Consider the following 27755-nt stretch of genomic DNA (forward strand, 5'->3'; position numbering starts at 1 on the left):
CTTGTTGGGCCCGGCAGCGCCCAACGCCAACCCCCCTCCTAGCCCCTGCTGCCTTGGCCGGCAGCTTCTGAGGGGAGGAAGGGTGGCGGCGGCAGACGGGCGCCGCCGTTGACAACACCCTGGAGTGGAGTGGGCCTCGCCGAAGAAGATGAACATCATGGATTTCAATGTCAAGAAGCTGGCGGCCGACGCCGGCACCTTCCTCAGCCGCGCCGTTCAGGTAACGGCGGTGGGGAGGAGGAGGGAGAGCAGGGGAGTTATAAGCGGGGATGGGGGGGGGATGAAGCAGGGCCCGGGGGGGCTGGCCTGAGGGGGGGCTTCCGCTCTCCGTGGGGAGAGCAGGCGGCTCCTCCTCTCCCGCCCCAGCCACCACCAGCCCACTTTCTGAGGGGCGTCGGGCGTTACTTGGGCCGTTGGGGTGCGCATCCGGCACCCCACCCCCTCCCCGCGTGCCCGCCCGCTCGCCCGTGGGCCTCCCGCGCGCGCCGTCCCCCGCCCCTCTTCGGAGTCCGGCGAGAGGCCTGGCCAGGCCTGGTCAAGCCGCTGGGATGGTGGTGCAACTGCTCTTCTGCTGAGCCTCCATGGGGCTCCATGGGGGGGGGAAGGGGAAGCTGATAATGACCACTTGTCCTCCTTTGGGCCTTGGAAGAGGCCGCAAGCCAGCTGCCCTCACGACGTCTGGGGCGGTGGCGAGGGGTGGGTGTGCCTGACTGACCTGGTTGCAGCTGCTCTACTGGCCCGCCACCGGCCCGAAGCGCTTATGCAAGCTCTGTCTCCCTTTTCCTCCGCTCGCCCCCTGCTTCTGTTTATCTTCCCTCCTCCCTCCTGAAAGCCGGGTTGGGATGGGAAAAAGCATCCTCTGCTTAAAAACCTTCTGTATAGATAAGATACCGGCTTTAGGGGAAAGTACTGTATATGCAGGCTGCAGGACAGAGGAGACTTCTCAGAGTCTTTTTCTCTGGGGCTCGGGGCCAGTTCCTTCCTGGAAGGCCTGTGTTTTCCCATTCTCGAAGAGTGAAAGTAAAAGGACTGTGTGGTTCATGGGGGTGTGTTATGCTTGGCAACTAGGAATGCCTGCTTCTTGTTGTCCTTTCTGTGTACCTTTGTAGTTTGTTAAATCAAGTATTTGCCTCCAGGGTTCAAATAGAAATGTAGTTTCAGCTTGAAGAACAGAAATGTATGTTTCAACAACACAACAGCTGCATGTGAAGTCAGAAAATTCTGTCACAAAGATGCACCCTCTACTTCTGTCTTGTGCTGACATCTTCTGCTACTTTTTAGACATCATTGACTGGTTGCCTATTGTTTTTTTCTTCCTCTCAACATAAGGGAACAGTGCCCTTGTTCATGTGCATATGACGGGTGTGTATGCAGGATTGTTCCCTTTTGCTAACTGCCACCCCCTCCAAAGTGCTGAACAGACCAGAGGGGATTCCATGGGGGCAGGTCTGCTCCCACCTGCTTCTAGTCAGATCCATGGATATCCTGATGAATCAGGGCTTTTATAATTAGAATTTTTTTCTGTGTAGCCTTACATCATACTTCCTATATTGTGTAATCATTATTACAGTCGATGGACCTTCACTGTATATGACAGTTGATGCCAGAGAATATTGCATGCGTGACAGGATATACAGTTACATGGTGGTTAATACTTCCACAAGGTGGAATTGTATGCATTTCCTCTTTGCCTCTCCTCCAAGGACCTTAAGAAACAATTTCTTGTCATTTTTCAAGTGTCTCAAACCTTTCATTATGTTCTCCTACCTGTCCTGCCCATGGAAACTCATCCTATTAACTATGTTAGCTTGAATGTTCATGTTCAGTGGAACTATTTCTCAAATCAGGGGTGGGTAAATGGTAGATCAGGCTCTACTGGTAGATCACTGGGTGAATTGCAACAGATTGACAAGGTTTCTGTTCCAGCATGCTTAATAATAACAAGAACAACCCCCCATTCTCTGAAACCAGAGAATTGGATTTTTGAGTGAGAGGACTTAGGTGCTTGGTGCTGTACTGTTGTGGATGATAGTTGTTTACTGATAGTTGTTGGCCAATTTCCATAATCTCTCCTTCAGTGAACCATGATATAGGCAGCCATTGGTTATTTTTAAAGACAGCATGGATCCTGTTTGCATTCTTATACTAACGCTTTGAGGAATCCTCAGGTTTCATGCTGAATTACAATCTATGTGGAACATTGCAGTCAGTTTGTAATATTCCAAAAGCCCCTTAAAATGTAGTAGTAGTAGGCCATCTGCTCTGAAAGTCCCATTTAGAGAGAACATTGCCCAGACAATGTTCCCTCTAAATTTCCACCAGTACTGAGTGGAAACTTCACCCCACATTTACAAAGTTCTGGCCATGACCAGAACCAAATGAGTTGCAACACTAACTGTGAGTGTCCAGCACCAATACAGTGCTGCATGGCTGTGCAGCTTAGATGGAATGTGGGGCCTATAATGTAAGGTAGGTTACAAATTCTATACATGTAATTTTATTTCTTTAGAAAGAATATTAGGAAGTTAGGAAGATTTTAAAGGTAGTAATGTCATTTGCTGGCTCTGTGGCTTGGGAATGGGTATGAGCACCGCCCCCTAGAGTCCGAGATGACTGGACTAAATGTCAAGGGGAACCTTTACCTTTAATGTCATTTAAACAGATAACTAGAATTGCATTAGCAGCAGTTGTTCAGAGAATGCAGAGTTCTCTGTCTTTTCCATTTCCCATGTACTATATTTCTACATCTGTAATATTCTGTTCTTCATTGAAACTAGAAAGGACAAAGTAATCTTGTAATTAAAAGGTCCTGTGATGCATGTCTTGTGATTCTGCCTGATTTACTTTTATATGATATTTTGTCTCAAATTGGCTTATGTTCAAATAAATATATTTCTGTGGTCTGAGTTAATCTTTGCCACTGGCACTCAACTCAGACCCATAAGTAGGTTGGAGAAAAAGTTCATAATAGTAATATTGTTATCAATGGCATATGTTCATAAATCTGAAAATCTTCCTGTTCACTAGCTCCCTGTATGTACTCTCTTGTATCTGAAAAGTCAATTGCAGAACAGAGTCTTACATTATCTATTACACAACGTTTTGGAGAGTATCCATGTGGGTTCTTTTCAGTTTCTGATAGTTTTTATTAATAGTTAAATAAGAGTATATGAGTTCTAAATATCATGGAAGTTTGCAACATGATCAATAATGAACAATATAAGAGTACTTAAAAGGATTAAAAACATGAGAATTTGGGGGGGAAAGTAAGGTCTACCCTGGTACCTAAGACCTAAAATGAGCCCCAGTCATGTCTCCTTCTGCTGTTTAGTACTTAATGGTGGAATTCCTGTTGCTTAACATAGTAGTAAATTGCCCTAGGATAGGCCCATTGAATCAGTGAGAATTTGGTATAAGTTCCATTGATTCAAATGGGCCTATGCAGGTTGTGACTTCAGCATAGTAAGTCACAGCTAGAGTAGACCATTTTGAATCAGTAGAATGTACAAAGGAGTAGATTAACGAAATCCCCGCTGATTCAGTAGACCTACTCTAATGTAAATTATTGCCCTAAGCAACAAGATTTCAGTTACTGTCTGTATTTTAGTTACAGTTGCTTCTGTTACTTTTTTGTTGTTGTTAGTGAATTGTTAATTCATTTAAAAGATATCATAGGCTATGGATGTTACCAGAGTGGGGATAACTGTGATGGAGGTATTTCTGTTTGTCACAGCTAGTGAAAAGTGTTCTGTGCCACTTGTGGTTGTCAACAAAGCTGTATCAGAGATCCATGAGCATTTGTGGGGGAATACAGGAACATCAAATAGCAAATAGTTCCCTGGAAAGCTATCTGTTTATAAAATGGTGGTATATAAATAAAGATACTCAAGGTAGTATGCAACAAAACAAAGACATGCAGTATTATAAGCAACAGATTGTTAACAAATTGAAAATACTGTAAAAGGGCAAATGAAAAAAAATATGTCTTTGCATTCTAGAGTTTGAGACATAGGAGAAAATCTCTAAAGTTTTCTTTTCAATGATTTGAAGCAGAGAAGGAAACTGTGGCCTTCCAGATACCGTTGGACTATTATATGTCAGTCCTAGTCAATGTAGTCAGCTGAGAGTTCAACTTCTATAGCATCTGAGGCACCAGAGTTTCCCACTTCAGCTTAAAGAATAAAATGCCCACTGTGCTTGAATTAAGCCCACAAACAATAGGCATCTAGTGCAGTTCTTTCATTATCAGGATGATATCAATCAGTCAGGAGCTGAACTACCACGTTTGCTCTAGTTAAAACTTCCGGGTCCACTGAAAAGATAACCCTGCTGAAATCCTATTGGAATAATAAAGATGAGATGAAACTCAGGTATCACTACCCTTTACAGCTAGCACATTAAACACAACTGGACAAATGCTGTTTTTTATTTTGCCAGCTGGAATTCCAAGGACAGCAAAGGTTAAAAAAGCATTTGTAAACTGTGAATCTGACTTTTCATGGGGAGTACAACTCCTTACATCCTGAGCCACATTGTCTATGATAAATAGTATACTTATATCTGTGGGACTTGCCACTATCAGAATTAAAGCCAAAAGAAATTGTAGCAACTTTACAGTGTCTGCAAACAATGAAGCAAATTCATAGCTACCAGTCCCCCTGACAAGCACCATGGTAGAGGAGACTTTATGGGGCATAGAAGAATGTTACCTTATTATGTGTAGATGTGATAGTGACATAAGAATAAGATTATTTTGCTACCTTTAGTATCTGTGTGAGTATCCTGTTCTATCTAATTCATGTTTACTGAGATTCTGTGCAATTCTTTTTTCAAACATTGCTGTTCCCAGGTTTCAGCACTCTGAGTCCCTTTGAAGTTTAGCAATGTTGTCAATTGCCAGGTCAATGTTTTATTTGCTGTATTTCACAGTATTACTGACACAGGAGACAGGATGGACCATTCCAGACAGTTTACTTTCACTGTGAAGTTTCACACTGGAAATCAGAACTAACTAGCATCTAGTTACTGTATAATGATCTGACTACAACAGCAGGATTACATATATCCTCCATCTTCAGAATATTGAGCACTGTTAGAACATATTGCCAAATCAGTACGGTACCCTGCTACCATGTTTCCCCAGGTCTTATATTAATTTTTGCTCCAAAAATGCATTAGGGCTTATTTTCAGGGGATTTTTTTTTCATTTACAATCATCTAAGTTTATTCAAATACAGTCATGTCATCTTCTGGTTGCTGCACAATGGTGGAGGGCAAACTTTCACTTAACTAGGGCTTATTTTGGGGGTAAGGCTTATATAACAAGCATCCTGAAATATCATACTAGGGCTTATTTTCAGGGAAACAGGTTATATATGTGAGGCCAAATGCTAGTTTGAAGATGCCTGGGTGACTTCAGTATGAATATTAACATCCTCCAGAATAAGGAGCCTGGAATGACTCAAAAGTTAACTTAAGATTGCCCTGGCTAGCTCAGGAAGGGAGACTGTTTGGCAGTTCTTGAAGCGCCAGCAGCCATAATAATAATTTATTTTCTCTACTTAGGAAATACACATGCAGAATACTGAAAGACACAAGTTTAGTTTATCACCTGTATTTTTGTAAGGTGCAGTTGTTGCTAGTTCATAATGTCAGATCAATTGATGTTACAGCTTTTTAAATGTAATTGAACTGCTAGATAGCTGAGTGGCTTAGGTGTTTGGCTGCAGAGTCAGAGTTTGGGAGTTCGATTCCCCACTGTGCCCTTTGAAGGGGCTTGACTCAATGATCCATAGGGTCTCTTCCAGCTCTGCAGTTCTAAGATTATTATTATTAATTTTAAGAAAACTCTGTTCTTTATGTAAGATAAGACAAAATGTTTTTGTAGTTCAGATATGTTGCGTATTTCCCTTTGAAGTATTATACATAATACTTGATCGAATTCTACTTTCTAAGTAATTTTAAAGTTATTTAAAAATAGATACTGTATTTTTCTGTGTAAAAAATGACATTTTCCCCTAAAATCATTGAGGGTCGTTTTGTATACAGAAGGAGGCAGAGGCAAAGGAGCAGCTGCGCTTGTCTGCCTCTCGCAGCTGCCCATTGACTGCTGCCACCGCCCAATTGCCTCCTCCAGCACCACTCACTGGCTCCCATCAAGCAGGGAACAAGGCGGTGATGTGAGCTAAAGGTGAGCCCTGGCAGGAGGAGGAGGCAGCAGCGGCAGCAGTCAATGGGCAGCCACGAGAGGTGGATGAGCACAGCTGCTCCTTTTCCTCCGTCTCCTCCTCCTGCTGCTGCTGCCTCTGCTGCCAGATTGCCTCCTCCAGCACCACTCGTGGGCTTCCTTCGGGCAGGGACAAGGCGGCAACGTGATTGGGTGGCAGAGGCGGCGGCAGCAGGAGATGGAGGCAGAGGTGCCCCTTGTGGCTTCCCATTGACTTCTCCTTTGCCTCCAACAGAGGACAAAACTAGGGGATCATTTTATACATTGGGGGGCCATATACTGTACATGGAAAAATATGTTACATTTATCTTTTTTGGAAAATATTTGCTGTGTTTTTTAAAATATTTGTATTGATATTGATAACTTATTACTAAACTGTATGTTGAAAAGTATATTCTTGTTGTTTAACTGATACAGTTTACAGAAGAAAAACTGGGACAAGCAGAGAAAACTGAATTGGATGCACATTTAGAAAATCTTCTGGGCAAAGCAGAATGTACTAAACATTGGACAGAAAAGATTATGAAACAGACAGAAGTTTTACTGCAGCCCAATCCAAGTAAGAGAGAAATACTGCATTATTCTTCGACCATTGAAAACTTTGTCCATGAATATTTTGTTGCATGCACACACAGTATGATTCAGTGGCCAGGTTAGCAAGTTGTAATAACCCAAGATTTCGCAGGTAGTAATCCATGCTGGCATGTGCTAACTAGCCACTCCTGCTTGGAGTGGGAAGAGCTAAAGAAACCATAAACCTCTCTGTCCATAAGTCCTGCAGAAGCTGGTGTTCTGTCTTATTTTTCCTGAGAGAGCCCCCCCCCAAAAAAAAACCCTCATAATTTCCTGCAGAATTATTTCTCTGCTTCATTGGGGAAGGAACAAAATTAGTGTTTCAGATCTGCATCAAATATCATAGATAATTCCTAGGTTAAATGGACAATAATATTCTCATTGCGGTATTGCTGTTTCTTCAGTTTATGTCCAGAGATGAGATAATTCTTTTCAGGTTTTAAAAAGAGAAAGCTGTCCTAGCTAACTGGATTAGGAAATTTTTAAAAATTACTTGTAAGATGGGGATGAGAAATCCTAGGCTATTTATTTTAGGTTTGTATTGTATATTAAAACTTTCTCTAATTATAGCAGAATGAAGTGGCAGTATATCTACACTACTTTGTATTGTACTTAAGCATAATACACTTCTAGAAAGTTCACTAGTATCTTAAAAGTGTTCCCCACCACCATCGGAATTTTTTAGTTTTAATTATTTAAACTGCATGCCCCATCTCTCTTTGGAAATATGATTCTTGTGTTGGGGTATAGCTTCCCCCCCCAATCAAATTTATGAGTTAAGAACACATTCCATATCTCCTTAAAACAATTTGTTTTCGATATTCCTTTTCGAACATCCAGATCACACATTAATTTATCATTGATAGCCATGTTCCACATTTCTTTGTACAGATCCTCCAAATTAAACTGACTATTATTTTTTCAGTTTTTTGCAAATATCAGTCTTGTGGGTGTTAACATAATAATGATTGGACAATGGGAATGGACAGTGATTTTCAAAGAGAGAAAGGAAATTATGGTATTTAAATACAAAGGTGTCCAATTATAGCTCTGTTAAATATGTTTGGAAATATTCAGTTAGAATGGGGGTGCAGTGGGGAAGAACTAATAATTATGTTAACAGCAAGTAAATAGATTGCAGCCATTCCTGGTTTGCTTTCTCCTTGATATGCTATTTCCTGGAGTTTTTTAATGTGAAGAAATGCTAAGTTTGAAAGAAACATTATTTTAAGGCTTTTCCATTTATACTGAAGTACATAGGCCTCCAGTTAGTAACTAAGTATATCTTCATGTGATTATGAGGAAAGAGAAAGAAAAATGTTGACATGTGGCTATACTATATAACATTTCTTTATTGCTCTGAAAAGTGAGGGAGCATGTAGAGATGTATGATCATACCACTTCAGTTGAGGCACATTAAGACGTACTAAGGGAACTCCTTCAGTTCACTAACTTTGACTTATCTCTCCTATAACGCTGGCTGTGTGGGGATTAAAGCTTTGTGGAAAAACCTACTTTGCTAGCAGTTAACTTGATTCTGAAGTGCTGATGATACATAAGACCTTATTTGGACTTTAGTGTTATTTGGCTGTCCCCCAGAACTACTGCTTAAAGCTGCTGAGCTGTTAGGTTTAAAGAGGAGTTCCACACTTCGGAGCTTAGTCAGACTGGCCATCTGTTTGGTGTATTAGAACTGAAATTGTGGTAATAATTTAAAAATAGCTCTTTTTGCTGTCTATGCAGGACTCGGAAGCCTGCATGGCAGCCATGAAGGCCTGTACTTGATGTGATAGGAGATCGTCTTTTCTGTGTCACAGAGGAGGCTTTTTATGCAATGCTGACAGCAGTGAAGCAGATGCAAGCAAAGAGTAGTACCGCCTAATGTGCAGCTTAGGGAAATCCCTCCTTTCGTTCTTTTGTGTGCTGTGATGAGTGCAGAGGATCTCACAGGATCCACAGTGAATACAGTACATTATAACTGGGTTGTAAACCAAGCAGAATTGGTGGAACCACTTTATAGAATGCATTTTGCTGAGATAATATATACATTAATAGTATATTTGATTATAATTTGATTATAATTTAATCAAAGTATCAACATACTTTGCATTAGATTACACTTTGTTCACAATAAAACTGTATAATAGATAATATTGCAAACTTTCAGTATGAGAAGTAGTAACACAATATAAATAGATATTTAATTAGAATAGGGATTACATGCAAATATATTTATTCATTTATTTATGTCATATTCTACCCTATTATATCCTGAGATCTTGGAGAGGAGTACAACAATGAAAACAATATAAAACCTCTCAGTACTTTAAAACTATTTAAAATCACATACGTATATTAAAAACACAGTAGAGAAGTCTGCATAGTCTATAATATATTAGTTTGGGTGCTATATTTCTAAAAGTTTTTTTTTGTAGCCTAGAAATAAATTAAGTGTAGGTTGCTTTTCTTCTTTTGTAATTACTATATCAGGTTAACTTTAAATAAAATACTTTTACATTGTATCTTTTATCTACTCTGGAGTTTTCAGAAGAAACTAATAAACAGATGTCAGTTATAACATCAAGTTTAAATGTACTTAAGGTACAAATTGTCTAATCCTAGCCTAGATAAAAGATTATCTATGTACATGTAATCTGCTTTTGGTCCTGAATTAGGGAGGAAGTGTGATACACATTAAATGAAATACATTAATAATAGATGTAATATGCTTTTATTAAAATTTTTACATAAGAAATTCTTCATAAAACATACTACAACGTTCTTAATCACTAAATTGGATTTCCTTGTTTTTAAGAACAGGTAAATATTGTTAGAGAAATTGGATTTTAGTATTATTACTATGATATTGTTTTTAACATTAGTGTTAATAACTAACAGACTTAGTAATTGCCATGTAAACCTAATAGTTAGCCCTAGCTAGAATAAGTTGCTGAATAGTAGGTAAGTCACCATTTAAGTAAATTCCATTGATTCAGCATGCCTGCTCTAGTTGGGACTGAAAACTGGATTTAGGTCTATAAGTAAGAAGGAAGTAAGATGCATTTTTTATAGATGTTACAAAATATACAGTGGTGCCTCACATAGCGATTGCACCGTATAGTGATGAAATCGCTTTGCGACACATTTTTTGCGATCGCAAAAGCGATCACTTTACGATGGTCCCTATGGGGTATTTTCGCTTTGCGATGATCGCAGGGAAGCGATCATCGCAAAGCCCCCATTTTCGCACAGCAGATTGGTGGTTTCAAAATGGCCACCAGGTAAACAAAATGGCCACCCGCTGTTTTCTGGGATGGATTCCTCGCTTTAGAGGCACCAGAAATGGCAGCGCTATGGAGGATCTCCGCTTAAAGGTTCGTTTTAAGCACATAGGAACGCATTAATCACGTTTTAATGCATTTCCATGGGCTTTTTTATTTCACTTAGTGATGTTTTCGTTTAGCAGCGATTTTTTCGGAACGAATTAACATTGCTAAGCGAGGCACCACTGTAAGTCCAAGGTAGTGCAACATTTCCCCTTAATGTTTTTGATTGGCTACATGTTATCTTTTGCCAGATGCTAGAATGGAAGAGTTTGTCTATGAGAAACTAGATCGCAAAGTACCAACTCGTGTGAATAATCCCGAATTGCTTGGCCAGTACATGATTGATTCTGGGAATGAGTTTGGTCCAGGAACAGCTTATGGTAAGCAACAATTCTTATTCCATATGATATGGGCAGCTTGGATTGATTTGCGTAGTAGCAGTTCACACTGATTATAATGAATTTACTTAAAAGTCTATGGGATATAAATTTGTGGTCATTTGATTAACTAGCAAGTAGGTCTGTGTAGAAATTGTTTGTACCGTATTTTTCGCTCCATAAGACGCACCTTTCCACAAGATGCACTAAATTTTTAGGAGAAGAAAACAGGAAAAAAATAATTTGTTTTCTTCTCCTAAAAATTGGTGAGCCTTATGGAGAGGTCCATCTTATGGAACACACCCTAGGACCCTTTGGCGGCTCGCCCTGCCCCCCCGGGGGTCAGAGAGGGTGAAATCGCCAGCTTCTGGGACTTGAGGCTTGGGAAGCTTCAGAAGAGTCCCAGAAGCTGGCGATTTCCCCCCCTCTGGCCCAGCGGGGGGGGCAGGGTGAGCCTCTAAAGGGTCCTAGGGTGTGTTCCAGGATGCTTTAGAGACTCGCCCTGCCCCCCTCGGGGGTGAGAGGGGGCAAAATCGCCACCTTCTGGGACTCTTCAGAGGCTTCCCAAGCCTCAAAAGACTCCCAGAAACTGGTGATTTTGCCGGCGCTGGCCCTGTGCGGGGGTGGGGGGAGCGTGGCAAGGGTCCTGGGAGGCTCCGTCGGACCCTTGCCACACTCCCCCCACCCCCCCACGGGGCCAGGGGGGTAAAATCGCCAAATTCTGGGAGTGTTTGGATGCTCCCCAAGCCTCCAAACATTCCCAGAACCTGGCGATTTCGCCGGTGCTGGTCCCGTGCGGGGGTGGGAGGAGCATCGCAAGGGTCTGAGTGAGCTTCCAGGACCCTTGCGACGTTCCCCCCACCTGGAAGCTGGCGATTTCGCCGGCGCTGGCCCCGTGGGGGTGGGGGAGCCTCGCGAGGGTCCTGGAAGGCTCACCCACACCCTTGTGATGCTCCCCCCCACGGGGCCAGCGGCGACGAAATTGCTGCCTTTGGTCCATAAGATGCAGGGACTTCCCCCCACATTTTTTTTTGAGAGGGGGAAGTGCGTCTTATGGAGCAAAAAATACGGTAATTCAACTTTTGAAATTTTACATAAGACATATTCAAGAACCTAAAATTGCCTTTTGAAGAAAATGTAATAATGAAAGTAAAGCCATACTTACTAACAGAATAGTTCTCAAATACATAATACACATAGTGATTTTATGAAGATTCTCTAGGTCAACAGTTCAAGCTTAAATTTCTGTAAGTGTGAGTGGGTGGTTATACTGTATATAAGCTAATAAAACCACTTGCACTGTTCTACATGTCTACTTGCTCATAAGTTCAGTTGAATTGGGGGAGGGCTTACTGCAAAGTAAATGTAAGAAAACATTTTTTTCTGTTACAGGAAACGCTCTCATTAAATGTGGAGAAACACAAAAACGTATTGGAGCGGCTGACAGAGAACTAATACAGACAGCTGCAATAAACTTCCTCACACCTCTAAGAAACTTTATAGAAGGAGATTATAAGACTATAAATGTGAGTTGCAAATATAATGGCTTAGCTAAAACTTAAAATAGTTCTAAACAACAAAGAAATGTCAGTTTTATATAGGTAAGTATGTTGTGTTATTATCAAGAAATTCTATTAACAGAATCCTGATCCAGAAGTCTCCAAACAATATAGACTAGGAAGGGAACAGAAAGTGTGTCTTTTGCTGTTTTTCTAAATAATAATCTTCCTCTTCTTTCACAGAGAGAGCGCAAATTATTACAAAATAAACGTCTAGACCTGGACGCTGCCAAAACTCGACTGAAAAAGGCAAAAGTAGCAGAAGCTCGAGCTGCAGTAAGTAACCTATATCGCTGCAAAATTAAGAATTTATTATCATTTACTTTGAATTGGAACTAGACTTCTGCCAGCTCTCCCTTACCTTGCACCTACTTTTTGTCTCAAATAAACTGATCTGGATGTTTATGAGTACAGTACAGAAGAGAAGGCACATGTAGCTGCAGGGTAACAGGAAAGTTTTCAAGAGCCACTCCTCAATTTTGCCAGCAAAATCCTTCAGCTTGAAAGCAGATATCACTGAGTGAGATCTAAATTTTTCCACAAAGTTTATTTGAAAAAAGAAAACGTCTGGTGGAAAAGATTGGTGAAGGAAAACTTGAAAGATGCACCTGCCAGACACATAACTTAACAGGAAGACTGGGAATCTTTTGGGGAAGAATGTGATGTTAGCTACAATACTGAGGTACTGTGTGTCAGGAAGAGACATGACTAATACCAGTGATACACTGCATTCTATTCACCTATCAGAGTTACTAGGGGAAGGGTACATATATCATATCCTCTAATGTCATATCATATATTAATCTATATTATAAACATTCAAGTAAATAAAATTATGGATATATATATAGTTGAGCTTTGAATTTAACTCTACACATTTTTTAACTTGTCTGTAATCTTTGTTAAAGATTGTATCATATTGACCATCTGAATGAAAAGAAAATCCTCCACAGCTTTGGCTGATTCTGATGATAAAGAGCAATAGAGCAGAATGTCTCTTGCATTGTACAGGTGATCAATGGGTTGTATAATTAGGAAATTAGAATAATATCTTACTAGATGATTTGTATCCTACACCTTTAAAAGATTTGGAAATTTATATTCCCAGAGTAGCTAACAAATTAGGAATAAACTACTTACCCAAATTAGGAAAAAAATTCCAATATTAGTGTTTCCAATTTAGTGCAGTTTTGATTTTGCTGTCTATTTGAGCATTGCTGTTAAGTAAAAATACAAAAGTTCTAGGCAACACACAGGATGGAGATTGTATTGTGAAAGAGGGGAAAATTGAGATTCTGGAGCATATCACATGGCAGGTGGGACAGAGGAGGAGACAGTACATGGAGTTGATGAAGCTCTTGGGAGCAGAATCAATTACATATAACTACTTCATAAAATGGGAAATGAAGTGGTGAAAGACTATGATAAAATGGGTAAAAAATATTGGTCACAATATTGGTTTAGAACAGTGGGTACAAATTTGGCAGAATAGTAACAAAATCAGTAAGTTTTAAATATATACAATATGTTTTATAGATAAGGATTTAAAAATGGGAACAGTTTTACACAGTTGTGTTCAAAATTATTCAACCCCCAATGCTGTAAAGGGGTTTAGGGACTATAGTGTACATTTGGAATTGTATTCAGAATGAAATCCTACAAGGACGTTTTAAAGAACCAAATGCAACTAAAATAACATCAATTGTTTATGTAATACAGTAGTAAATGTTTCTTTTGTGGTTTCTTCATTGCCACAATTATTCAACCCCTTAAAGACTACCACTCTGAAGAAGAGAGGTTCATTCAGGTGTTTTCGAACAGGTATTGGAAACACCTGTGGATGTCACCGAGCACCAATCAAGCATAATAAGCACCAATTAGGCAGCTTTAAAAGGACTGTGATACTCAGCTCCTTCTAGACATTTACTGGTGTGGTTACAAACATGGTGAAGTCAAGAGAATGGTCCAGGAAGACAAGAGAAGAGGTGATTTGTCTTCACAGGAAGGGCAATGGCTATAAGAAGATTGCAAAGAAGTTAAACATACCAAGAGACACCATAGGAAGCATCATTCGCAAATTCAAGGCAAAGGGCACTGTTGAAATGCTACCTGGTCGTGGAAGAAAGAAGATGCTGACTTTGACTGCTGTGCGCTACCTGAAGCGTAGAGTGGTGAAAAGTCCCCGTGTGACTGCTGAGGAACTGAAAAAAGATTTGTCAGATGTGGGTATAGAAGTTTCAGCTCAGACAATAAGGCGCACACTGCGTAATGAAGGTCTCCATGCCAGAACCCCCAGGCGCACCCCCTTGCTGTCTCCCAAGAATAAGAAGAGTCGACTGCAGTATGCCAAAAGTCATGTGGGCAAACCACAAAAGTTGTGGGATAGTGTTCTGTGGACTGAAGAAACAAAATTAGAACTGTTTGGGCCCATGGATCAACACTATGTTTGGAGGAGGAAGAACAAGGCATATGACGAAAAGAACACCTTGCCTACTGTGAAGCATGGCGGAGGGTCAATAATGCTTTGGGGCTGTTTTGCTTCTGCAGGTACAGGGAAGCTTCAGCGTGTACAAGGTACCATGAATTCTCTTCAGTACCAGGAGATATTGGATGAAAATGTGATGCAGTCCGTCACACACCTGAGGCTTGGGAGACGTTGGACCTTTCAACAGGACAATGATCCCAAGCATACCTCCAAGTCCACTAGAGCATGGTTGCAGAGGAAAGGCTGGAACATTTTGGAGTGGCCATCACAATCACCAGACTTAAATCCGATTGAGAACCTCTGGTGGGACTTAAAGAAAGCAGTTGCAGTGCGCAAGCCTAAGAAATTGACTGAACTGGAGGCTTTTGCCCATGAAGAATGGGCGAAGATACCCGTAGATTGCTGCAAGACACTTGTGTCAAGCTATGCTTCACGTTTAAAAGCTGTTATAACTGTAAAAGGATGTTGTACTAAGTACTAAGATTGAATGTCACTTGGGGGTTGAATAAAAACTAATAATGATGTGAGCACAGAAAAGACATTTGTGGTTATTTCATTATAAACTTAAGGTTATATTTCTCTGACCTACAAGTGCCTCTTTCATGTAAATGTAAGCAAGATGACTGAATGATCAAAATCAATGTCAAAATGGCCAAAACATTCAATTTCAGTGGGGGTTGAATAATTTTGAACACAACTGTAATTGGATTCGAAACATGTATTGGAAAGTATAGATAAAAAGTATAGATAAAAGAAGAATGAGAAGGTCCAAGGGAACTGAGAGATTAGTAACCATAGATATTCTGGAAACAATGTGATTCTGTTTTCTTTTAGTGGGTGACTTCCCTTTTTAGCATAACTCTGTAAGTGGATGGAAGAATACCCCTTTGTTCTCTGGAATTTTACCTTTCCCCTACCCATCCCCCCATCCTACTCTTATTGAAAATTATATATATATATTTAAAAGTAAAAATATAAACTACTTCTGTGGCAGTGAACCAAAACAGAAACAGTTCACTCAAATAAAAGCAATGTCAAAATTGTTCTAAGTTTTTAAAAAACAAACACCAATATTGGCATTCCTTAAAAGTCTAAAAATGCAGTATCTTTAACTTGCACCTAAATGGTAAAGAACAGCACCTAGGTCTTCCTGTGGAAGGTATTGGAAAGGTAAGGAATTCTCAGAGAAGTGTCTCGTTTGTTGGCATGGGGGAACTTATTTACATACATTATTTACATAATTAATTTCTAACCTGCCTTACAATATAATGCTCAAAGTATCCTATAATCATCATAAAATGTAATTGTAAAAAATAGAAAAACCAAATTCAGTCATAGAATTGTTTAAATCAAATAAAACCAGACACAATCTTAAAAACCATTAAAATCATAGCAATAAATTAAAACAGTATTATAAGACAATTTTAAAATATGTGTCTATACCTTTCCTGAAAGCACTGAGAATAAAAATGAAATAAATGGAAAATTATACACGAAGCAGAACTCTTTGATGAATGCCTAAATTAATGTCTCTGATTTGGTCTAGTGATTCTGCAATGGAACTGTAATGATCAGTCTTGCATCTTGCAGATTTTTTTTTACAAATATAACATGATCTTTTTTTATATACTTAAAGCAACTAAACCTGTCTCCACCTGAGGAAAATAACATTATGGTAAATGTCTCTTACATGCTCAACTTGCTGCATGTAAAATGGCTACAGGTTTGTTGGCCTCTGTGTTTTCATAATGTACTTTCAAGTGTTTTCTCTTGCTTTTCTGCTGATGTATTTTAATAATTAAGGTATTTCAATTTCTTTTGAGAAAATAAGTGAGTTAATTATCCTGCTCTTTTTCACATGATCCCTTAGTATGTAAAGTTTAACAAATTGGACAAACATAAAATGCCTGTGTCCCCATATAAAGTACATAATTTCACTTCATTCCTTGAGTTATCTACTGCAGTTTATACTGTTGACTATGCTTATTGTCATATGCTTATTGTCAAATACTTATAGAGTATTTTGTCCAAGTCCTTATCTAATTGTAGAGTTAAAATCAAAAGGAAATTAAAAACATCAGCTGACATGCAGGCATATCTTTGGAGATGGGACAGGAACGTTAAGCCGTTATAGTGGACAGTTCCAGTGTTCAGAGAAACTGGACTGTGCTGCAGAGCTGAACTCTGATGTCCAACTAGTATAGCCTGTGGCCCATTGTGTCATCTAACTGCTGTACATTTGAAAGAACCATATACATAAGAAGTCTAAGAGTGTCTTGTGTAAGCATGTAATATGTACAACCTTTAGCACAAATATTTGCATACATTTTGTAGCAGTTGTGCAAATCCTGTGTGTGTAAAGTTACACAGTGGAAGCTGATGATGCCAATTGTGATCCTGCCAGTTGTGATCTGATGGCAATTTTGACTTTTAAAGACCCTAGACCACCCTTGTCTCAAGGCTCTCAAAGGCTTCCCTGGGGCAAAAGAGAGCACAGGGAGCCTCAGAACTTAAAATAGGGAGATAAAAAGCTTTTTATTAGCCTGAACTGTTACCAGTGCCAGCTCATGATGTCATCAGCTTCCACCATATAACTGTATGTGAACAGGATTTTGGCCAATGTTAGATGCAGGGCTTTGTCCTCTAATTTTTTTTTATGACCGACTGCAGTGAATCAAAGTAATAGAAGGACTGGGATGCATTTTACAACCAAAGCAGTGATCTGAACATCTAAACTATTAATTGGCTGAAGGAAGGCTGGGATAGCAAGAGAAATCACTTTTCACTATCATTTAGCTGTGTTTTTGGTAGACTAGACTTATATAGGACATTTTTAGAACAAGGCCCATGAATGCATTCATTCATAATTTAGTAAATCGTATGTTAGACTTAACAGTCATTGTGTGCTTTGATAGTCATATATTTGTAAGCTGGTTTTGTCCGAAATAATTCCACTACTGTTACATTGAATTTGTTGGCTCTAGAGAACTTCAAGATCCTATCAATAGAACACTTTTCACAGAAAATGAAGAAATTAGCCAGTTTCTTAACATCCTCTGTGTGTTCATGCATGTGCATGCATGTGCTTGCTTGCACACACATTGTTTGCTCCAGAAGATTGGAGGATCCTTGAAACAGTCTGCGAGACTGGAGGGAGAATTGGAGGGGGGGGGGAGAAATGCCTCCATTGGATCACTGGTCCTTCTGCAAACAGAGTTGTTTTTTCAAATCCTTTATTTCTTAAACCTAAGTGTCAAAACCACTACTTTGATTCCATTTGCACAGGCAAATGTGGATTTCAATATTATTAAGTTCTGTGCTACTTTCACTTGTGCTTGTTTTGCTAGTGTATGCACAATTGCTAACAGAACACCATCACCTCTTTGTTGGTTGTACCCCCTACTACAGTTGATAATATTTTTACAAAGTTAACTTGTAAACCAGTATTGCATAGTAATAATCTGTGGCCTGTGATAGCATTTGTCAGTTAAAACTTTAAAATCTACAAAAAACAACCCGATGTTTGGTATTACTTCTGTAATTGATTACTGGCCATGCTAGCTGGGACTCATAAGAGTTACAACTATATGTATGTGCAAACAAGTCCATACCATCTGGAGGCAGCAGAGTATCTATTCATGCTTTTATTGTTACACAAGCTGTAATGCAGCTCAACGGAGCTCTACTTAATATCAAGCACTTCACACACACACACACACACACACACACACACACACACACACACACACACACACACACACACACACACACACACACACACACACACACACACACACACACCAGATGAAATTAACCAGACAATTAAAATATGAAAGATGCTAAAGAACACAATACAGTAAAGATTTGTCAGATAAATCCTTCATATTATCTCTAATTCTTCATGCATACAAGGTATGGGCAGAAGAAGTAACAAAAGTAAGTACTCTTAGTTGAAACTATTGGTTATGAAACAGTGTAAAATTGAGATGAGATAGAAATTTGGCTCATCCATGACATCAGACTAACATTGTTTGATATAAGTGGAACTGTTGGTGACGAAATGGTTTCTAAGAATGATAATCACCCAAACGGAGCATGTAAAATATTTATGACAAAATGTACGAGAGAAGATACGAGGGAAGCTCGTAGCTGAGCTTTATTGAAAGTGCCAAGAAGTTGCATTATGACTCTTTCTTTTTCTGAAATGAATCATTGAAAATGAAAAGCTCAACATAAAAGTAATGAATGTTCTCATTCTGTTTGTGCAACCATGCAAAACTCCAAAATATGAAACATCTTATATAAGCTACCAAACTATTAGATACATTGTATATTCTTGAAGGCTTTCATGACCAGGATCTGATAGTTTTTGTAGGGTTATTGTTGTTGTTTTTTGTTTGTTTGTTTGTTTTTTTGTCGTTTGGCCATGTTCTGAAGGTTTTTCTTCGTAACATTTCGCCAGTTTCTGTGGTTGGCATCTTCGGATGACAGGAGTTAGAACTCTTGTTAGAACACAGACAGTTCTAACTCTTGTCCTCTGAAGATGCTGGCCACAGAGACTGGCAAAATGTTAGGAAGAAAAACCTCCACAACATGGCCAAACAGCCTGGAAAACCTACAACAACTAATAGATACATTCTCTTTTTACATTTTACTGCTGTTCTTGTGTTGTAAAGGAGATGTGTTTTTAATTAAAAACTATTTTCTCAATACTAGCCTTTTATTTCTAACAGGATGTAATATACAACAAGAAATATAGTATTGTCAGTGATTTAGACAGAACATTGGGCAGTATATCCAGCTTCTGGATCACTGATATAAATTGAATTACAGAATTGTAATATAGATTCTTACTGGCAGAGCACTATTGCACAAGCCGTATTAGTTTTAAATAAATCCTATTGATCTGAAATGCATAGTTAAAAAGGCTGCATTGATTTTCATTGGCATTTGCTGTGTTTTGCCCAGCAGTATAATTAATCTTCTGTATCAGCATTCTGTTAACAATTGTAATGTGCCTTATAGTCTGAACAGGAAGTCAGGATAGCCCAGAGTGAGTTTGATCGACAAGCAGAAATTACTCGACTTCTGTTGGAAGGCATCAGCAGTACACATGTAAGTGGAAAGGAATATAGCTGACTTGTAACATTTTTGCTGAAGATTGCGTATGTACATGGATAAAAATACCTTTGTTTCTCCAGAGATTTTAAAAAACAATTAACTGACACAAATCAAATTATAAATAGTTTTTAAATGTTTGCACAAAGTTTACTATAATATTGGGGTAAGAAAATGGAAAGTGATTATACAAGCAACACGACCATAGCTCAGTGGCAGAAATTGTGTTGCCATGAGCAGCATTCTCTCTAAGCTGCATGGGTACACAGCTGTGCAGTACTGCATCGGTGCTGCACACCCACAGCCACTCATTTGATACTGGTCACGTGGGGCAGTGCGCCCACCCAACCCTGATGGAAAATTAGAGGGAATGTTGGCCATGAGCTATACCACATAAGGCTGATGATATGATCAGCTGCAGTGATGTTTGGAAATAAAACATTCTGATTTCCCTCTCGAGGCTTCATTGGAATCCATTTCACTGTTGGGCACCTGCTGGACTGTGGGTTGGGAGGAGGAAGTCTTTGATTATTGAAAATCACTGATACCGGGATGGCTTTACCAGTGGTGTGATCTTCAGTAATTAAATCTTTCCCTGTGGCGCTCAACAGATTCCTGATGATGAAAGGGATTCTACAGGAGTTCTGGGACCTTTGTGGGAGAAATCATAAATATTTTATTTGTGAAAAATTGCTATGTCTGATGATGTCATCAGCCCTACAAGACACAACTTTTGCAAGAGGATTTCAGCCCGTATATTTTTCATTGAAATGGGTGAGTGATTTGTGGCCCTCCAGATATGGTTGAACTGAAACTTCCACCATCTTTCACCCTTGGCTGTGGTGGTTAGGGTGATAAAAGTTGCAGCCCAGCAAGATCTGGAGGGTCCACATGTTGTGCCTATCCCTTATCTAATAAAACATGCTTCTAGGGTTGGCTTGGTGGAGCTGTAAAATGAACATCCCTGCTTCTTTCTCTATTGCCCTAAAACATCTGACATAGATTATAGTAAATAGAAGGTTATGCTATAAAGTGCTTGAAGGTACTAGTACCTCATACCCCACCCCACCACCAGTGAGTTAAAAATAATTAAATTCACATGTTGGCAGGGATACTCTCATTTACTACAGTACATTAATTGAAAGAGTTAGTCCAGTGGGTTGTTCTGTTCTTCCTTTTGCAATAATTTTTAAAACAGAATTCTCTAAAATGTTCTTGAATCAAGTTCAAGAGTGGAATGTAATGGAACATCCCCAAAACTGACAGAATTTAGTTAACATAATACAGTAGTTTTTTGTGTGTGTGTGTACAGTACTGACAATTTGCACTCCACTGTATTACAGGCACATCATCTTCGTTGTTTGAATGATTTTGTAGAAGCCCAGATGACATACTATGCACAGTGTTACCAATATATGTTGGACCTTCAGAAACAGCTTGGAAGGTAAAACAACTATATTCTGTATAGCTATTTGCCTAAACCTCAGAGCGATGAAATACAAAGGCAGCATAGAGGGGGCCCACGCTAATGATGCTATTTCAGATCATTGTACCAGTGTGCCAGTGTAAGCTAGAAATGTACCATAGTGATCAGATGAGATGGCAAATAAGTAGCAGCAACACTTCTGTACAATCCTACTTTAATGACTTTATAGACGTTTGAGGAAATGGCTTAACAGAGTTCAGTAAGAGCCCAGGCAGCACTGCAGAAGAAAGGTGGGCATAAAATGCTGTGGTTTGAATCATAAAGAAGCTTATCCTGAAGAGCAGTAGGGCATGTCCTGGTACATGTGGGAGTATGCCAGGCTGCCTGCAGCCAAGAACACAGAACATTGCAAACGAATAAATATTTCAAAGAAATAAAAAATAGCAGTCTGTTTTCATGGTAAAGGATATTCAGCACTTTTTAAAATCATACAGAACAGCAACCCAGCTAAAGTGGTGTTGCTTCATATTAGCAAACATTTATTTCATTTCCTAAAAACCAGTCTCTTGACAAGCAGCTGCATCTTAACACTTGGCTTGCTAATGGAAGGCCTTGACCTGGTTTGCAGATATGTCTGGGAGCTTGCCAGAATGGAACAGCAGCATCCTAGGCCAGAAGGTGCTTATAGAGGGAAAGAGAGAGTGTGTGGTAGAGAAGTGGAAGAATATCTTGCTGTGGAATGCTAATAAGGCCAGAGCAGTAGCTAATGATCCTGTAAATTATTTGAACTCACAGGCAAGTGCAGAATGCTTAATGTAGATATCATCAGTGTGTCTGATCAAAGATCTTAATCTTTATTTTATTCAAGAATCTAAAGCTTAGTGTTGTTTTGCAACCAATGATACTGAAATTAATTAGTTGCTTATCCAAAAACGCCTTGAGAGTGTTAGCTGTAGTTACGGATGAAAATGTCTAGGTTTGGGGAGTAAAAGGCTTCTGCAGTGTGAATGTGTCATCTTCCCCTTTTGTGATTCTGATCCATAGGAAGCCATCCCAGAGACTAGTGGGTTCTACAGACCTCGCCTCGCAGCCCATAAAGAGGGAGGTTTCTCTGTGGATAGCTGTAGATCTTTCTGCTGATGTGTTTGTTCCACCAGTACTGCTTTTGTAGCAAAACTAAAAACAGGATGGTTTAGAGAGTATCCTGACTGTTGCCAGGCATCCATAAGATTCAAGGCCCTTCAGTCTCCTGACATACCAGCAAACAGCAAGGAAGTACACTAGTTCAAGAGTAAATAATGTACAATGTACTATATTCCTCCCCCAGGCTATAAGGAGAGGTATATAATTGTTAGCAATTTTCTGTCTTGGAAAATACAAATTTGCAGGGCATAGGAAGTTCCTCCGTTTAGGTCCCTCCTTCCACACCTAAGATTGTTCTTTGTGTTACGTATTCATATGATTATCATTAATATACACTTGTGAGCATTGTGGTTTCTGTGAATCATGTTTTAGGATATGTAGACAGGTGTCATGCTAATTTTACTGATTCACAAGAAACAGCTGTTTTTCAAATGAGAAGTTCTGTTGGGTGGAAGACTGATTCAGAAGAATCAGTCATTTATCTGAAGAGAGGATATGTTGGGTGCAAGCAAAGTTCTACATTGCTTTTTCGAAACAGAGTTTAATCTGAGAAAGTGGTGTCAGTCTTGTATATGTAAAGATGAGCTGCCTAAAGTATACATAGAATGACAGTTGCTCTGTTCCCCAAAGGTCTTTCAAGGAGCCTGGGAATACAGTACCTTTTCTTTCAAACTGCAGGTGAATACAGGAATGATTCTGGAATTAGGTTGCTTCTGACTCCATGCAGAACAATGTTGTTCTGATTTTCTTTGAACCATCAGATAAAAATTTGTTCTGTGTTGTTTAAAGATATTAGGCCTGCTCGTTGAGAGTCTGTTTCTGGGAAAATTTCTAATATGTAAAGTAAATGTCAGCAATTTGTATGAGTGTAAAGTTGGAGTAGCATGATTTGTTTGAATAGGGAAACCAATACAGGAAGCTTAATTATGTATTAAAATATTTTTAGGCTATTCTGTAACATACATTTGTAGGACAAAATACAGTTGGGTAAATAACTTGGGTTCTTTTTAAGGAGTTGAACATGTGCAGTTGCACAATAAGATTTTGGTTATTAATTTGGTGCTGAAGTAAAGCCAGTATCAATACTAGTCAGGCCTCCAAGAAGAGGGTATTCCACAGTTGGAGCACTACACCTATCCAATGACTGTGTAATTTTCCTAATGTCAGGAGACACCCCACAACAGTTCTACCCTGTTTCTCTGAAAATAAGACCTAACCTGAAAATAAGTCCTAGTATGATTTTTCAGGATGCTCGTCATATAAGCCCTACCCCAAAAATAAGCCCCAGTTAAGTGAAACCCCACCCTCCACCATTGTGCAGCAACCAAAAGAAGATAACATGACTGTAAAATAAAACATCCTCTGACAATAAGCCCTAATGAGTTTTTTGAGGAAAAATTAATATAAGACCCTGTCTTATTTTCAGGGAAACATGATAAATGATCAGGTAGGTACACATAGGGAGAGACACTTGCTCAGATATTGAGGTCCCAAGCCATTTAGGGCTTTGGTCGTCATCACCAGCATCTTAAGCTTGACCAATAAATAAATAAATATATATTAAAAAAACACCTGTGTAACATGGTTACTACATCATGTTCCTACCAGCAGTCTAGATCAGTGGTTCTTTGTTACTCAGATGCTTTTGAACTGCAACTCCCAGAAACCCCAGTCAGCACAGCTGGTGGTGAAGGCTTCTGGGAGTTGCAGTCCAAAACTCCTGAGTAACCCAAGGTTAAGAACCAGTGGTCTAGATACTTCATTTTGTGTTAGTTGCAGTTTCTTTGTTGTCCTGAAGGATAACCTACACAGAACACATTATGATAATCTAACTGCAAGTTGTTACATTAAGTCCAGATTGACGTATAGCAACCCTAACAGGGCTTTCAAGGTAAGTGAGATATTTAAGGAGTAGTTTTACCAGTTCCAAACTCTCCCCCATGAGTTTCCATGGCCAAGCAGGAATTTAAGCTGATGTCTCCTCAGTCCTAGTCCATCACTCTATTCACTACGCCACATGGTATAAACAGGAATTACTACTACATAAGTCTATATGTGACAATGCAAGATGGTGCAAATTAAAACATTGATTGGAATCCTGTTGCACAACTCCATATGTGCAACAGTGATAATAGCTTCAGCAGCAGTCATTTTTTGTTGATTAAAAGCTTTCTTTGGGGATTTCTGGATGCATGTGACTTTATCACATTGTATATGAATTGTGTGAACCCCAAAATCACATTTAATCAGAGGCAATTTGCCCCTGATGATGACATAATCAGTTTTTCACCCATGGAGCTATGCAGCAGGGCTTCACAACACCATTTGTAAAGTTTATTTTTATAATAGAATTTCTAAGAATTCTTTTAAGTTACTGATAACATTTGGTAACTGTAGTCATTCATCTTCTCATAAGATGCATCTATTGGAAAATGACAAAAAGCTAGAAATCATGTTTAAAAACCTACTTTAGCTCCCAAGAACATGGCAAATTGCTGATAGTAATTGGGAATTAAGAGTCACACTTGGAAGTTTATTTCACTATTAGCATTTCATGGTGATTAAGTTTATTCTTGTGTTTTGCAGCTTTCCATCTACATTTCTTGCTAACAATAACCAGTCAACTTCAACCTGTGTCCCAAGTAGTTCTAGCACTACTGCAGCATCCTCTGCCTCTGCCACAGCCTCATTGTCTTCAGTAAGCAATGCAGCAGTTACTTCAAGCTTTGGTGAACTGAAGTCCTCAAGTGGCAGCAGAAAAGCTAGAGTTCTTTATGATTATGATGCGGCCAACAGCAGTGAATTATCACTTCTTGCAGATGAGGTACATGCTTCCTTTTCTTGGTCTTAGATACATGAAAAAGATAACTATATTATGAGTTAAAGGTACATAAAAAACCGGCCTCTTAACTTTACATCATCGTCATCAAAGATTGTAGGCATATAAATAGCCATTTGTCACTGGAATTATGTGGGCCTGTATATCAGCAATTGAATCTGTACTAATGGTGAAAGAAGAGTTACCTGTGTCTGTGTAAGCTTTGTGATGTTACCAATCTGTAGATTGCTTCTATGTTTATCATGTGATTGTAACATTATTTAGCTGTTCTAATACCTGGTGATCTTTCATGTAACATTTCTATCAGGAACAGACATGTGTATCAAATATTTACTCCTCCCCCCCCTTTTTTTTTAAAGTTAACAAGGCTTTTGTGAGGCTGCTAGTGACCCTGGGAAATTCTTCAGTATTTCTCCTTTGTGATACAGTCAACTAACTAAATGTGGATCATGTGGGAGAGGGGCTCAAGCTGGAAAGCTTTGTAATCTAGCATAGGTCTAGCTCAAGTTAGCTTCCTTTTTCAAAAAAAAAGAAGCTGTCCTGGTGCTTGTTGGGACAGGAAGCTGAGTAGAAACTGGCAATGAAGCTTTCTAACTTGGACCTTTCTCCTAAGAGAGACACATTTGGGTGTGTGAAGGTGTCTGTTGGATTTTGTAGTACAAAACCAAAATGAAATGGCATATCCTTATTGATTAGCATGGTATGTGAACTGCTGGATAGCTCAGCAGTTTAGGCATCTGGCTGTGGAGCTAGAGGTTGGGACTGTGCCTCCTTGACAGGGGCTGGACTTGACAATCCATAGGGTCCCTTCCAGCTCTGCAGTTCTAAGATGATTGTAAAGATTATTATATATGCAATTATATAATATAATCCAATTTTAGATACTGCTTACTTGTGAGTGCATGACACGAAATGATAAGACTTTGTGAGAATTGGGTTTCATTAACTTCTTTCTCCATGGCTGAGTTATTACTCTGGGGGGTGGGGGTGATCAGTCTATATGGACAGTTTCCTAGCAGAACCTTTAGACACCTCAGAAGAGCTATCTGGTGATTGTGAAGGTTAAAAGAAAAGGAATACTCCCCCAGATTATTAGGAAGCAGGGCTATAACATGTGGAGTTGAGAACTCCAGGCCAAGAATAACTGCCAATGGGCCCTCCATGTTCCTCCCAGATATAATACCCCATTTATCCAGTCAGAATGGGGTGAGTACTGCTTGATTTGTCCTATCTGGTTAATAGGCAGAAGGAAAATTCAGAGAACTGAATTGGTCAATTTTATCTAACTTACGTATTTATCTAGTTTTTAGATAAATACCCATCTAGTAGCATGCCACTACTTTGGGCAATTTACAGACATGAAGCATAAAAACTCACCCTCCCATGCATCCAAAATAATCTAAAACAACCCAAAAAAGAACCCAACCCCCCAGTGGCAATGGCAGTCACATAAGAGAATCAAGATATAGCATCAGTATACACAAGTATAAGATAAACAATTGCAAGGGGAGGAGATCCCAAAAAAGATTCTCTAAAAAGTAGTGTTTTTTCTAGCTTCTGGAATGTTGGGGCAGAAGGGGCCTGGTGCTCCTCCACCGGTAATGCATTCCATGAAGAGGCAACCGCCGCTAAGAATACATGGTTCTGGTTGTAAACTTCCGAGCCTCCCTGAGGGTGGCACCCATAGTATCAAAGCTTGGGAAGAATGGGTGATATGGGTAGAAAATATCAGGGAGAGGTGCTCCGACAAGTAATGAGGTCGCTATGTGAGTTTATTTTATAACAAATATATTTTATGTTGTGGGACGTGGTAGCACTGTGGGTTAAACCGCAGAAGCTTCTGTGCTGCAAGGTCAGAAGACCTGCAGTAGTAAGATCGAATCCACGCATCAGAGTGAGTCCCCGTCGCTTGTCCCAGCTCCTGCTAACCTAGTGGTTCAAGAGCATGCAAAATGCGAAAAATGTGAGTAGAGAAATAGGTACCACCAAGGTGGGAAGATAATGGCGTTCCGTGTCTAGTCGTGCTGGCCACGTGACCACGGAAGATTGTCTTCAGACAAACACTAGCTCTAATGAGTTGGAAATGGAGATGAGCACCACCCCCTAGAGTCAGACATGACTGGACAAATTGTCAAGGGGAACCTTTACCTATATTTTATGTATTTTATGGCACATGTGGAGACAAATGCTGTTTGTTTTTTCTTTTTCTTTTAGGTCATAACAGTGTACAGTATTCCTGGCATGGATTCAGACTGGTTGATGGGTGAACGAGGAAATCAGAAGGGCAAAGTGCCTATTACATACTTAGAACTCTTAAACTGAATGACTGGCTTGTATAAAAACTGCCAGTTATGGTGAGACCATATTTATATGCAATTAACTTTATATGAAGCAGGTTTAAGTGTCTTCCATGTTATTGTCTTAATGGATGAGAGTATCAGCCATTAGAAATGGGCTTTTCTGCCAATATTGCATGGTAATACTCTTTTGAGATCTAAGTTGTTTAAAAGCTTTTACTTTGTGCCAAGATTGTTTCCTACAGAACTTTCTTTCTACTGGAGTTTTCACTAATAACAAATTTCTCATTTTGAGTAATCAAAACCTGAATGCAGGATGAACTGTTTTCTACGGAACTTTTCATAACAGCAAACTTCTTCACAAACAATAAATTGTTAAACAATGA

At 39.4% G+C, this 27755-nt stretch overlaps 1 protein-coding gene across 4 annotated transcripts; it reads left to right on the plus strand.

Annotated features, from left to right (window-relative positions):
- SH3GLB1 (SH3 domain containing GRB2 like, endophilin B1) lies at positions 1-27755 on the plus strand. 4 transcript variants are annotated; one of them, XM_072997903.2, is made up of 11 exons: positions 1-220; positions 6644-6785; positions 10377-10505; positions 11895-12028; positions 12245-12337; positions 16183-16269; positions 18459-18482; positions 19572-19661; positions 21008-21108; positions 24820-25057; positions 27287-27755. In XM_072997903.2, exons 1-11 carry the CDS (start codon positions 149-151, stop codon positions 27392-27394), a joined length of 1218 nt encoding a protein of 405 aa, XP_072854004.1. In that variant the 5' UTR covers positions 1-148; the 3' UTR covers positions 27395-27755. The 4 variants fall into 4 exon arrangements, with proteins under 4 accessions (XP_072854004.1, XP_072854005.1, XP_078248329.1 ...); XM_072997904.2 differs by having other exon boundaries at positions 16183-16221; XM_078392203.1 differs by lacking the exon at positions 16183-16269.

The sequence above is a fragment of the Pogona vitticeps genome, chromosome 4 (assembly GCF_051106095.1).
Source record: "Pogona vitticeps strain Pit_001003342236 chromosome 4, PviZW2.1, whole genome shotgun sequence".
NCBI lineage: Eukaryota > Metazoa > Chordata > Lepidosauria > Squamata > Agamidae > Pogona > Pogona vitticeps.

What these genes read in the sequence shown, in the direction of transcription:
- SH3GLB1 (XM_072997903.2), top strand. Translation starts at nt 149, where the DNA reads ATGAACATCATGGATTTCAATGTCAAGAAGCTGGCGGCCGACGCCGGC. An exon ending in TAGCAGAAGCTCGAGCTGCA is followed by an intron (nt 12,338 to 16,182) that starts GTAAGTAACCTA and finishes ATATACTTAAAG; the next exon opens with CAACTAAACCTGTCTCCACC. An exon ending in TATCACTTCTTGCAGATGAG is followed by an intron (nt 25,058 to 27,286) that starts GTACATGCTTCC and finishes TTTTTCTTTTAG; the next exon opens with GTCATAACAGTGTACAGTAT.